Raw genomic sequence first — 14,185 nt, forward strand, 5'->3', positions numbered from 1 at the left:
AATGGAGTGGCTTCCAAACTCCCTTCTCTGACCTTGCAGCTCTCTCCCAAAATCCACGTTGACCCTTCAGACCCCATGCTGGACATTCGTAGCAGAGCCTCAAATACTGTAAACTAACTTGATTTCAGTGTTTAAAGCAGGGGTGATGAGATGGGTAGAGGGCTAATCTTACTTTTGTTGAATCTTGGGTGAGGGCATTTGCCTACGAATAGACCTAGCTATCTCTTTTATCTCTTAAGTGTAGACATCTGCTGTGTGCTATTGAGGAGGGTGGGGGCTATTAAAGTGAGTCTGCTTCCTGCCTTTAAAAAAAACATGTTTCTCCACCTCATCTAGGGAAATATAACACTCTGCCTTTTCAATATTTCCTAGGATATTTCATTTTTCTAGCAGAGGGGTGGGTTGCGAACTTCAAGAGAATATTACTGGGCGATCTATCAACTGATTACATTTGCATAAGGGTGTTAAATATTGCTGAAGCATGAAGATTGGGACAATAACCACAGGACTGGTCATCTTTTAATACCAGGTTGTGTCAGGCACAAAGACCGGATCCACCCTTAAGTGACTAATTGCTGAAAGACCTCTGCACAATAATCTCAAGGTTGCAGTTAGATAAGATTCTGCAGCTGGAAGGAAAAGCCTACTGCACAAGATCAGGCCTGGATCTGGAGGGAGGAGGGGGAATCATTCAATCAAAAGCATTAAGTGAAAGAGCATTTTAAAAAGGAACCCTTCTAATAATTACAGTACAAGGTTCCTCAGCTCGAAATGTGGCAAAATTGTTTGCCAATCAAATTTTCACCAGCTCTAGACATGGCTGGATGGGAAATTCTGGGAATTTTAGTCCATGATTAGAATAGAATAGAATAACAGAGTTGGAAGGGACCTTGGAGGTCTTCTAGTCAAACCCCCTGCTTAGGCAGGAAACCCTACACCACTTCAGACAAAATGGTTCTCCAACATCTTTAAAACTTCCAGTGTTGGAGCATTCAAAACTTCTGGAGGCAAGTTGTTCCATTAATTAATTGTTCTAACTCTCAGGAAGTTTCTCCTAGGTTCTAAGTTGCTTTTCTCCTTGATTAGTTTCCATTGTCCTGCCCTCGGGAGCTTTGGAGAATAGCTTGACTCCCTCTTCTTTGGGGCAGCCCCTAAGATATCGGAAGACTGCTATCATGTCTCCCCTAGTCCTTCATTTGGACTTCTTTTGGGCCAATCACCAAGAGGTAGTGTTCCCAAAGTTTTTTCTCAACACACCTCTGTTGAGAAAGGCAGTGGCAGCCTACTCTTCAATTCTAATTAACAATTTTAACTTTTAAAAAAAGGCTCTTCCTAAAGCAGGGGTGTCCAAACTTGGGAACTTTAAGACTTGTGGACTTCAATTTCTGGCTGGGGAATTCTGTGAGTTGAAGTCCACAAGTCTTAAAAGTTCCCAAGTTTGGACACCCCTGCTTTAGGAAGAGCCTCTCCTAAGTTCTCTCCTAAAGTCACCAAGATTCCATCCATTGTTCAAAAGGAGATTTCCAGTTTTCACTTAAAAGACACTTGAACTGGATTCATTAAGAATTTGCAAGGGAATGTTATTGCATTGCAACAAGGCACGCCAGCTCCGCCTAGACATATGCAATAGAAAAAGATCCCCCCCCCTCCCCGCTTTTCATCTGAAATCCGATTTTCAGATAAAAGGCAAAACAAAAAAAACAAAAATACCCGGGAGGACTTCGCATCAAGCCCTCCTCGGCAAAATAAAGCCGCTCTTTCCTCCCCCGCTCACGCTCTACTCCTCGTGCAGAACCGGAAGTGACGTATCCCCCCATAGGCCTCAAGGCAACTCGTTCGGGCCGGTCTAGGCGGGCCTCGAGATCTACGTTCCCTCTCTCCCCCCCCCACGCCCGGCAGCTTTGGCCGGATATTAGTGTCGGCGGCCGGAAGCGGAAGTGTGAGACGGTCGGGTCTCCCGGCTGCAGCCACCTCGACCGCCGGGATGCTGTCGCTGGACTTTCTGGACGATGTTCGGCGGATGAATAAGCGGCAGGTCCGCGGGGGCGCCGGGAGGAGGGGGAAAGGGCGCGGCGGCCGGCGAAGAAAACTGGCTCTCCGCTGCGGGGGCGGCTGCGGGAGTGCCGTGGGCGGTCCCCACGCGGGAGGGGGCTGCTGGACCCGCCCCCGCCCGTTGAGTGTGTAAAACCGGGGTGCATGCTGGGTATGTCACGTGACCAGGTGGGACTTCTCCCCCTCCCCTTCTGCTGCAAGAACAGCCCAGCCTCCCTCCAGGAGGGCTAGGCTACAGATCCCAGCCTCCTTCCAAGAAGGCTGGACTACAGATCCCATCCTCCCCAGCTGCCTTTCAGAAGGGCTGGACTACAGATCCCAGCCTCCTTCCAAGAAGGCTGGACTACAGATCCTACCCTTCCCAGCCTCCTTCCGGGAGGGCTAGACTACAGATCCCATCCTCCCCAGCTGCCTTTCAGAAGGGCTGGACTACAGATCCCAGCCTCCTTCCAAGAAGGCTGGACTACAGATCCTACCCTTCCCAGCCTCCTTCCGGGAGGGCTAGACTACAGATCCCATCCTCCCCAGCTGCCTTTCAGAAGGGCTGGACTACAGATCCCAGCCTCCTTCCAAGAAGGCTGGACTACAGATCCTACCCTTCCCAGCCTCCTTCCGGGAGGGCTAGACTACAGATCCCATCCTCCCCAGCTGCCTTTCAGAAGGGCTGGACTACAGATCCCAGCCTCCTTCCAAGAAGGCTGGACTACAGATCCTACCCTCCCCAGCCTCCTTCCAGGAGGGCTGGACTACAAGATCCCATCCTTCCCAGCCTCCTTCCGGGAGGGCTAGACTACAGATCCCATCCTCCCCAGCTGCCTTGCAGAAGGGCTGGCCTACAGATCCCAGCCTCCTTCCAAGAAGTCTGGACTACAGATCCCATCCTTCCCAGCCTCCTTCCAGGAGGGCTGGACTACAAGATCCCATCCTTCCCAGCCTCCTTCCGGGAGGGCTGGACTACAGATCCCAGCCTCCCCTAGGTTACTTCTCTGCTTGATTAGATTCCATCTGTTGCTTCCCGTCTTGCAATTTGACAGTAAAGCACAGCCATTCAGTACGTTCCTCCCCTTGAGTTATATATAAAAAAGGAACAATATATCAGGGTTAATTTATCTGTGAGTCCTACCAAGGAGCTTGACTCGCGCAGCAGAAAGAACAGGCACACTGGTGACCCTGGATGGGAAGGAGACAAATAGGCAGAAACCAAATATTTACCTTTTCTTTAACCCCACATGTCCGATTCAAGGTGGTGAGCATACTTTTCTAATGCTTGGGCCATCTCTTTTCCTCATTAAAAACAACAACCATGTGAGGTGGGTTGGGCTGAGAGAGAGGGCTGGCTCAAAGTCGCCCAGCCGGCTTTCATGCCTACGGCGGGACTAGAACTCACCTGGTTTCTAGCTATACTTAAGAAATCTACTAAAATAAAGTCCCTAATGGGTACTTTGGACTGTAGCAAGACTTCTAAATGATGGCTTCCCATTTGGAAAGGTGGGGGGGGGGGGGCATTGCCTTTGAAAATACACTCAAAAGAAGAGCGCCATTAGAAATAAAATAGAATAACAGTTGGAAGGGACCTTGGAGGTCTTCTAGTCCAACCCCCTGCTTAGGCCGGAAACCCAACACTACTACAGACAAATGGCTATCCAACATCTTCTTAAAGCATTCACAACTTCTGGAGGGAAGCTGTTCCACTGATTAATTGTTCTAACGGTCAGGAAATTTCTCCCCAGTTCTAAGTTGCTTCTCCTTGATTAGTTTCCACCCATTGCTTCTTGTCCTGCCCTCAGGTGATTTGGAAATTAGCTTGACTCCCTCTTCTTTGGGGCAGCCCCTGAGATATTGGAAGACTGCTATCATGTCTCCCCTAGTCCCTCTTTTCATTATACTAGACATACACAGTTCCAGCAACCGTTTTTCCTATGTTTCATGGGGGATCTTTATGTTTTGCAAAGAACTGTCTTGAATCCCCATCATAATCCTTCTCCCCCTCACCCCTTTCCCCAGCTGTACTACCAGGTTCTGAACTTTGGGATGATTGTTTCCTCTGCGCTGATGATCTGGAAGGGGTTGATGGTGGCGACGGGCAGCGAGAGTCCCATCGTCGTTGTCCTGAGGTAAAAAAAAAAAAAAGATTTCTGGTCATTTCGGGTTCAGCCCATCCTACTGTGGGTGAGATTAGGAAGGAAGAGGATGTCATCATAGCTTGTGGGGAGGGAGGGGAACGTGGCTTCTGCTAACCAAGAGCCGAGGTGGCGCAGTGGTTAGGGTGCAGTACTGCAGGCCACTTCAGCTGACTGTTATCTGCAGTTCAGCGGTTCAGATCTCACCGGCTCAAGGTTGACTCAGCCTTCCATCCTTCCGAGGTGGGTGAAATGAGGACCCAGACTGTGGGGGCGATTTGCTGACTGAATTTGCTAAAAATCTATAAACCGCTTAGAGAGGGCTGAAAGCCCTATGAAGCGGTATATAAGTCTAATAAATAAATAAATAACCCAGGATGATCTTGAAGAAAAGGGCAAAGTTTACAGCTTTATAATCTGCCATGTGACCCGGTTTATGGATGCTACTTGAGTTACGCTGCCATCCTCCTCTGGGAGAATCTGTTTCCAAATGTAAATCGTCCTCGGCTTATGACCCCCAACCTTCCGTTGCTAAGCAAGCTGGTTGCCAGAGAATTTCACCTGATTTTACGGCCTTTTCGGCTATGAATTAAAACCACCGGGAATTATTAAACAAAAAGGCAGTTGTTAAATCAGTGTTTCTCAACCTTGGCGACTTTAAGTCCTGTGGACTTCAACTCCCAGAATCCCCCAGCCAGCTGTAAAATGGATTGTGTAAAGGAGAGGATTAAAAGGGGAAATCCGGTCAACACTGTGTTTCTATCATGTGTGTAAAGTTGTATTAAAAAAATAAAAAAACTTGGGGGGGGGGAGATTGTAAGTCAGGAGCTACTTGTGTTATAGTTTGAATAATCGATGCAAAGTTGATTATTTTCCACGCAATTCTGAGCCAGAACATCTGTAGACAGCTGCCTTTGAAGCATCTGCTTCCCTTCTAGGGACAGCGATACAAATACCTTCCACTTTATATCCTCAAAAAAAAAAAAACCTATGTGAATTCAGCGCAAAGCTCCACACTCCCCCCCCCCCCCGTCTACCTTTTTTTTTTTTTTTTCACCGAAATGAAAAGATAAGGTCCCCCTTTACCCAGCAACTGAGTTGACATGATATCAGAGAGAAAACAGATGGGGAAGAATAGCAAAGAAAGCGTTCCTTTAAAACGCACAGGAGCTGTTGCCGGGTACAAAATGAGCAAGCGAAACTCTTCCATCTGTTAGGGAAGGCAGCTGGCGAGGAAGGCAGCAAGACACCATCCGTGTGCAACAACTTGGCACCTACGGTTACAGAGTGGGCTACACTCATCTGTGCCGGAAAACCAGAAGGCAGCCTTCTCGTCTTAACTCCCCTAGTAAATGGACCCACGGGGTAACTTACTAGTGTGTTTCCCAACTCCTAAAGTCCATAGAGCCGAGGTGGCGCAGTGGTTAAATGCAGCACTGCAGGCTACTTCAGCTTGACTGCAGTTCTGCAGTTCGGCTGTTCAAATCTCACCGGCTCAGGGTTGACTCAGCCTTCCATCCTTTCGAGGTGGGTAAAATGAGGACCCGGATTGTTGTTGGGGGCGATATGCTGACTCTATAAACCACTTAGAGAGGGCTGAAAGCCCTATGAAGCGGTATATAAATCTAACTGCTATTGCTATTGCTATTCCTTCTCCATCACTGGAGATTTTCAAGAAAAGATTAGGCAGCCACTTGGCTGAAATGGTATAGGGTCTCCTGCTTCAGCAAGGGGTTGGACTAGAAGACCTCCAAGGTCCCTTCCTTCCTTCCTTCCTTCCTTCCTTCCTTCCTTCCTTCCTTCCTTCCTTCCTTCTCCATCACTGGAGATTTTCAAGAAAAGATTGGCAGCCACTTGTCTGAAATGGTATAGGGTCTGCTGCCTTCAGCAAGGGGCTGGACTAGAAGACCTCCAAGGTCCCTTGGAGGTCTTGCTATAACTGCTATTGCTATCTGCATAGTTTAGGACTTTTAAATCTCTCAGCGTCTCCATGCAAGAGGTTCCCCCTAAAGCACTCGGTGGTCCCAATTTTTTGAGACTTGGGCTTCCCATTTCTTGGAGGGAGGGGGAAACTCCCATTATGACTCCTGGTAAGGGTTCAACACGGCTGAAATAGGGGAAAGCTGCTCTTTAAGGCAGGGGGCTGATAAATTTGGTGCATTGGAAAGGGAAATCGGAAGTTTAAAGTAGATGCCTTAAGCATTATTGTACATTTTTCTTCATAATACATCACATTTCCAGTTTTGCATAGCAATAGCAATAGCAGTTGGACTTATATACCACTTCATAGGGCTTTCAGCCCTCTCTAAGCGGTTTACAGAGTCAGCATATCACCCCCACAGTCTGGGTCCTCATTTTACCCACCTCAGAAGGATGGAAGGCTGAGTCAACCCTGAGCCGGTGAGATTTGAACCGCCGAACTGCAGAACTGCAGTCAGCTGAAGTAGCCTGCATTTAACCACTGTGCCACCTCGGCTCTGCATAGGCACTGTACTGGCTGTATCCAGTACTTTTTGAGTATATATATATAGTTTTATACACCCTGATTATAACCAATATTCTCTTAATCAAACATTTATAGTCTCTTTTAAATGCATAATGTTGTACGTCATAATCTCTCTCCTTTCCCCCTCTCCACTGCTCTTGATGCTTTTATCTTCCAGCGGGAGCATGGAGCCGGCCTTTCACAGAGGAGATCTCCTGTTCTTGACCAACCGCATTGAAGAGCCAATCAGAGTCGGGGAGATCGTGGTCTTTAGGATAGAAGGAAGGGAAAATCCCAATCGTGCACCGGGTCCTGAAAATCCATGAAAAGTACGTTGCGGCCTCTGGGTGTTGATAGTTGCGGGCGTCTATTGCTGTGTCCATTTCCACTGTGTCCTTTCACAAGCGCTGTCCCTGTTCCAGTCTTTGCGATGCCGTGGAGCAGGGGTTAGCAACCCACAGCTCCGGAGCCGCATGTGGACCTTTCATCCCTCTGCTGTGGCTCCCTGTCGCCGGTTGGTGCCACAATTTGAGAAAAGCTTCCGGTTGAGATGGGGGGAAAGCACAGAGCGCCAGGAAGATACTCTATGACAAGGGGCCGGTTTTCCAGTCAGCTCCACAATTGATATGTAGAAGAAAAAGGACACCACGGTAGGAGGAGACTCTATGGTGGTGGTGGGGGGGGGGGGGAGACTTCCAGTCAGCAGAGGAAAAAGGATGCTGCGCTAGGAGGAGACTCTATGGTGGGGGAATCAGACTTCCGGTCAGCAGAGGGAAAAGGATGCTGCGCTAGGAGGAGACTCTATGGTGGGGGAATCAGACTTCCAGTCAGCAGAGGAAAAAGGATGCTGCGCTAGGAGGAGACTCTATGGTGGGGGGAATCAGACTTCCGGTCAGCAGAGGGAAAAGGATGCTGCGCTAGGAGGAGACTCTATGGTGGGGGAATCAGACTTCCAGTCAGCAGAGGGAAAAGGATGCTGCGCTAGGAGGAGACTCTATGGTGGGGGAACCAGACTTCTGGTTGGCTCCAGAATTGAATGGGGGCTTCTGGTTAGGACCTTTGTGGCTCTTTGAGTCTTTAAGGTTGCCACTCCTGGCATGGAGGATTGGAGACGGATTCTATTCTCGTCCATTTCTTCTCTCTTACTATTCATAATTCTGATCGTGCTTTGCACGGAGGAAGCTGTGTTTTGCCTGAACCAGCAAAATGTGGTTTAAATGGGCCCCTCCAGACAAGATTTGTAAACAAAGCACAATTTGTCTACCTCTGGAACCTTGTTAGGAGGGGCAGTACAGACCAGAGTCTGCTACAGAGTGCGATTCGGTTAAACAAGGATCCTTCCATCATCCTTGGTGGATGAGAGGGGAAGATTAAGGAAGGTTACATCTGAACGCAGTTAATGCAGTTTGGAAATAATGTGGGGGAAACTGGCATGAATGATGGTATTTGAGGGAAGGGAACAGGTGCTAAACTTAGACCAGATTTGCCAAATGTTTACAATCATTCATAGATAGATAGATAGATAGATAGATAGATAGATAGATAGATAGATAGATAGATAGATAGATAGATAGATAGATAGATAGATAGATAGATAGATAGATAGATAGATAGATAGATAGATAGATAGATAGATAGATGATAGAGATGGATGGATAGATAGATAGATAGATAGATAGATAGATAGATAGATAGATAGATAGATAGATAGATAGATAGATAGATAGATAGATAGATAGATAGATAGATAGATAGATAGATGATAGAGATGGATGGATGGATGGATGGATAGATAGATAGATAGATAGATAGATAGATAGATAGATAGATAGATAGATAGATAGATAGATGATAGATAGATAGATAGATAGATGATTGATAGTTAGATAGATAGATAGATAGATAGATAGATAGATAGATAGATAGATAGATAGATAGATAGATAGATAGATAGATAGATGGATGATAGAGATGGATGGATGGATAGATAGATGATAGATAGATAGATAGATAGATAGATAGATAGATAGATAGATAGATAGATAGATAGATAGATAGATAGATAATAGAGATGGATGGATGGATGGATGGATGGATGGATGGATGGATGGATGGATAGATAGATAGATAGATAGATAGATAGAGATGGATGGATGGATGGATGGATAGATAGATAGATAGATAGATAGATAGATAGATAGATAGATAGATAGATAGATAGATAGATAGATAGATAGATATAGATAGATAGATAGAGGTAGATAGATAGAAGATAGGAAAGAAAGGATTCTTTATTGGCCAAGCGTGATTGGACACACAAGGAATGTGTCTTTGGTGCACATGCTCCCAGTTTATATAAAAGATACATTCGTCATGAATCATAAGGCGCAACACTTAATGATAGTCACAGGGTACAAGTAAGCAATCAAATCATACTAGAAAACAATCAATATAAATCATAAGGATACAAGCAAGAAGGTTACAGTCCTGCAGTCATAAGCGGGAGGTGAGATGGGTGATAGGAACGATGAGAAGACTAATAGTAATAGTAGTGCAGGCTTAGTAAATAGTTTGACAGTGTTGAGGGAATTATTTGTTTAGCAGAGTGATGGCATTCGGGGGGAAAAAACTCTTCTTGTGTTTAGTTGTTTTGGTGTGAAGTGCTCTATAGCTTCTTTTGAGGGTAGGTATCTGGGCCCAGGAGCCTAAAATAGTGCCCAAGAGGTTAGGCACCCACACTCTTGTAAAAAAACCCCAACGATACTCAGAGGAAGAAGCCAGTTTTTATTATTTATTATTATTTAATAAACTTATATGCCGCCCAATCCCGTAGGACTCCGGGATTAAAAGCTTCAGTCTGCCCACTGATGTAAGGCAACGCATTCACTTGGCATCTCTGTTCCTCCACATGACGTGGTTGCAATTCTGTTTTGCCCCCTCCTTAATTGTGCTCTTCCTCCCTACGGCAGACAAAACGGCGACATCAAGTTTTTGACCAAAGGCGACAATAACGCAGTCGACGATCGAGGCTTGTACAAACAAGGACAAAATTGGTTGGAGAAGAAAGATGTGGTTGGGAGAGCAAGGGGGTGAGTCAGGGCGCCAGCCAGCTGGCGGGGGCATCGTAAAACGGGGCATTCCTTCCTGGCATAAGCTCTCCCTCCCAAGAGTTCAGCCCTGTCCCCGCAGTTGGTTACCACCTTCCTGTTTTCCCAAAGGGGTCTTTTTTTTTTAAGGCAACTTTTGAAAAACTTTTTTTTTTATTAAAAAGTTTTAATAAGTTTTACAATTGTATACTTTTCCCCTTCCCCCCCTCCTCCCCAATCCCACATCCCCTCCCCCCCCAAACTTCCTAGAGCAAATAAAGGGTATAAACATTTAACAATCATACACTAAAATAAACTAACTAACTTTTTAGCCTCGTACCTTCACTTGTACTTTAACTCCCCTTATGTAAAGCTAACTTTTAAATAAATTTTAACATTCCTTGTTCATTCATTCATAAGCTAACTGAAATTTCTTAGTCCCATATTTATTTTGAATATAATCGATCCATCTTCTCCATTCCAACTTCTATTTCTCATCTGAATGGTCCTTCAAGTATGCTGATATTTTGGCCATCTCTGCTAAGTTTGTTACTTTTAACGTCCATTCTTAAATAGTAGGCAATTCTTCCTTCTTCTAGTACTGCGCCACCAACAGTCTTGCTGCCGTTGTTAAGTTCAGAATCAAATTGTCTCTATAACTGTACAGTCTGTGATTATTTTGAAAAACTTTCTTGGGGGTTTTCCTCCCTTGAAAAACATTTCATTTCTCATCCAAGAAGCTTCTTCAGTTCTGACTGGAAGGTGGGAATGGACAGATTTACATATTCTTTGGAGTCATGTGGTCATTAAGCATGACTGAAAATTGGTTTTCAAGGGGGAAAAAAACCCCCAAGGATGTCCAGTTGCCTTTTGAAAAGCACCGTTGGGATAATCATGATCTGGATGACTAAGAATATTCATAGACCTCTATCTCTCTTTCTGCCCATTTCCAAGATTCGGAAGATGTTATTCTTGGAACTTTGAATTCACCTGTCTTGTCTTCATGGACACACTCTTCCTTTTACATCTGGGTGGTGGATACATTCTGGTTTTCTGGTTTGGGGCTCCCCTGCTTCTGTATCATGTTTTGTTTCTGAGTTTCACGAAGGCCTTTTTTAAAACCTGCATGTGAGGAAGAGGGAGATATCCCACTGCCTATCAAAAACCCTACATCATGTCAGCGTTCCAAATATCATCCGAAGTTAAATCAGAGTCCAAGGCAAAATATTCCTCAAAGTTCCAATTTATTAATAGAGACATTGCTTTTTTGTTCCCCTATATCAATACGCCCAGGAAGTTTCAGTCAGTCTATCTCAAAGATGCTTTTCCAAAAGGCAACTGGAGTTCGGTTTTATTTTTCTTTTGAAGAAGTTTTATTTCTCATCCAAGAAGGCTCGTCAGCTCTGGCTGGATGGGGGGGGGGGGGGGGGGGGGAAATGGAAGGATTCCTCGGGGTGACACAGACAAACCGCCAAGTGGCCTCAAAGACTCTCTAAAAGGATGCAAATGACCAGCTGTCTCCAAGGAATATAAATCCCTATATATACGTATACATATACATACACACACACACACACACACACACACACACACACACACATGTTGCAATTGTGCTGATAACAACAACACAAATGGCAACATAAAAAAATGGCTTTCTGCCTGGATGGCTCCCAGAGTGAGCCGATAGACAGAAAAGGGAAGCAGTATGCTCCCTCCCATATTTGGGCATACCAGGGGTTGTGACACAATACATATAGGTATATATATATATGTATATACCATTCAGTCGGAGGCGAAGAAACTTCTTGGATGAGAAGCGAAACGTCTTCAAAATTTAAAAAAACAAGAAAAGTCCAGTTGCCTCCTGAAAAAACCATCTTTTGGACAACCCTGACCTGGATGACGGAGAATCTCCAGAGACTTTTATTATTTCAGCCAGTATAGCTTCTAAAGTGGATGGCTTGTTCTTTCTGTTTCAGGTTTGTGCCATACATTGGAATAGTAACCATCCTAATGAACGATTACCCTAAATTTAAGGTAGGTTCCTTTTGCTGTGTTGAAGCAACCCACTGCGTCCGGGTCCATCCTCTTCATCATCAATGGATGGATAAACTGACAATATTCAATTGGGTATTCATAATTCAATGTGGGTATCCAATATTAGGGTTGCCTACACAATAAGCTTGCCTTGTTGTGTTATTGACTCAATCTTCTCAGGTTGTCCAAGACACTGATTCATAAAAAAAAGTTAAACCATCACTCCAAAATAAAATAGAAATCCGATGCAACATGCACTAAGCTTAACTGGTTACCAAAAATGCAGCTTCAAATCAACTTGATTTAGTAAAGTGTATTCTAACACAAGGGGGCGCAGTGGCTCAGTGGCTAAGATGCTGAGCTTGTCGATCTGAAAGGTCGGTCATTCAGCGGTTCGAATCCCTAGCACCGTGTAATGGAGTGAGCTCCCGTGACTTGTCCCAGCTTCTGCCAACCTAGCAGTTTGAAAGCACGTAAAAAATGCAAGTAGAAAAATAGGAGCCACCTTTGATGGGAAAGTAGCAGCGTTCCGTGCGCCTTCGGCGTTGAGTCATGCCGGCCACATGACCACGGAGACGTCTTCGGACAGCGCTGGGCTCTTCGGCTTTGAAACGGAGATGAGCACCGCCCCCTAGAGTCGGGAACGACTGGCACAGATGTGCGAAGGGAACCTTCACCTTTATCTGACAAATCCTCTCTTGGTTTCCTTTCCTTTCATCTTAGCATTACCAAGCATTCAAGTTCACAAATTAGTTAGGCGTTAGCAGTGTGCTGAATCCAACCAGCTTATTCTAGAAATCTTGAGTAAAAGATGGAAAGGAAGGACACTGAAGGATGTGAAACCCTCCCCCAGACCTGGGAAACGTAGGCTGAAGACTGTGCCATTTTGGGGTGTTTTATGATTTGGATTTCATGCCTAAATTGGGATTGGAATCACTGTAAAACTCCTAATGGGGCACAGTGGCTCAGTGGCTTAGACCAGTGTTTTTCAACCTTGGCAACTTGAAGATGTCTGGACTTCAACTCCCAGAATTCCCCAGCCAGCGAATGCTGGCTGGGGAATTCTGGGAGTTGAAGTCCGGACATCTTCAAGTTGCCAAGGTTGAGAAACACTGGCTTAGACGTTGAGCTAGTCAATCAGAAAAGTCGGTGGTTCGAATCCATATTTCCGCGTAACAGAGTGAGCTCCCGTGACTTGTCCCAGCTTCTGCCAACCTAGCAGTTCGAAAGCTCATAAGAAACGCAAGTAGACAAATAGGAACCACCTTTGGTGGGAAGGGAACAGCGTTCCGTGTTCCTTCGGTGTTTAGTCATGCCGGCCACATGACCACGGAGACGTCTTCGGACAGCGCTGGCTCTTCGGCTTTGAAACGGAGATGAGCACTGCCCCCTAGAGTCGGGAACAACTAGCACACATGTGCAAAGGGAACGTTTACCTTTAAAATTCCTGCATTGTATTTGAAACCATTTGGGAAATCGCTCCAAATATTTCTGTCTTGCTCTTTCCACCAGTACACGGTCCTTTTCCTTCTGGGCTTGTTCGTCCTCGTCCATCGAGAGTAATTCATCACCTGTGGAGGTGAGGGACCATCCCTCCCGAGTGGTCTGGGATGTGAAGTGTGTCCATTTCGCTGCTTCTTAATCCGGATTTGGGCGTGGTTCTCTTTGTTTTGTTTTCTACCACTGCTGTATCACGGGCAGGTTGATCTCAGTATTTTGAAAGAATTTGTCACACTTTAGCATTTTTGTACCTCGGTGAATTTTTATATTAAAACAAAAAAAAATTGAAGCCAAAACCTTTCTCTTTTTTTTTGCCCTTTTTTCTTTTTTTTTTTTCAACGGAATCCATTGAAAAATCTCCAGAATCTTGTTTCTGGTTAATAGCTGGAGATGCTTGCAGGGAAAAGAGCCGAGGTGGCGCAGTGGTTAGGGTGCAGTACTGCAGGCCACTTCAGCTGACTGTTAATCTGCAGTTCAGCGGTTCAAATCTCACCGGCTCAAGGTTGACTCAGCCTTCCATCCTCCAAGTCAAGAGGGGGGAAACTAGATTCACTTAACAACCAGATTCCTAACTTACCAGCTGCGGTGATTCACTTAAAAGCTGTGGCAAGAAAGGTCTTAAGATGAGGCCAAACCAGGGTGAAATCCAGCAGATTCTGACAGGTTCTGGAGAGCGGAAATTAGGGTTAGGGTGCAGTACTGCAGGCCACTTCAGCTGACTGCTATCTGCAGTTCAGCGGTTCAAATCTCACCGGCTCAAGGTTGACTCAGCCTTCCATCCTTCCGAGGTGGGTGAAATGAGGACCCGGATTGTTGTTGGGGGCAATATGCTGACTCTGTAAACCGCTTAGAGAGGGCTGAAAGCCCTATGAAGCGGTATATAAGTCTAACTGCTATTGCTATAA

The 14,185-nt window shown here is 45.6% G+C and overlaps 1 protein-coding gene across 1 annotated transcript; it reads left to right on the forward strand.

Annotated features, from left to right (window-relative positions):
- The first annotated feature begins 1,865 nt into the window (after positions 1-1,865).
- Positions 1,866-13,576, forward strand: SEC11A (SEC11 homolog A, signal peptidase complex subunit). The gene is given in 7 exon segments (XM_087704110.1): positions 1,866-2,035; positions 4,057-4,166; positions 6,836-6,947; positions 6,949-6,986; positions 9,627-9,746; positions 11,723-11,780; positions 13,293-13,576. Coding segments are annotated over 7 exon segments (540 nt in total). The 5' UTR covers positions 1,866-1,984; the 3' UTR covers positions 13,344-13,576.
- The last annotated feature ends 609 nt before the right edge of the window (positions 13,577-14,185 follow it).

Source organism: Thamnophis sirtalis, unplaced genomic scaffold, assembly GCF_051295495.1.
Source record: "Thamnophis sirtalis isolate CommonGarterSnake01/CBP01778 unplaced genomic scaffold, rThaSir2_p1.2 scaffold_2, whole genome shotgun sequence".
Classification (NCBI taxonomy): Eukaryota; Metazoa; Chordata; class Lepidosauria; order Squamata; family Natricidae; genus Thamnophis; species Thamnophis sirtalis.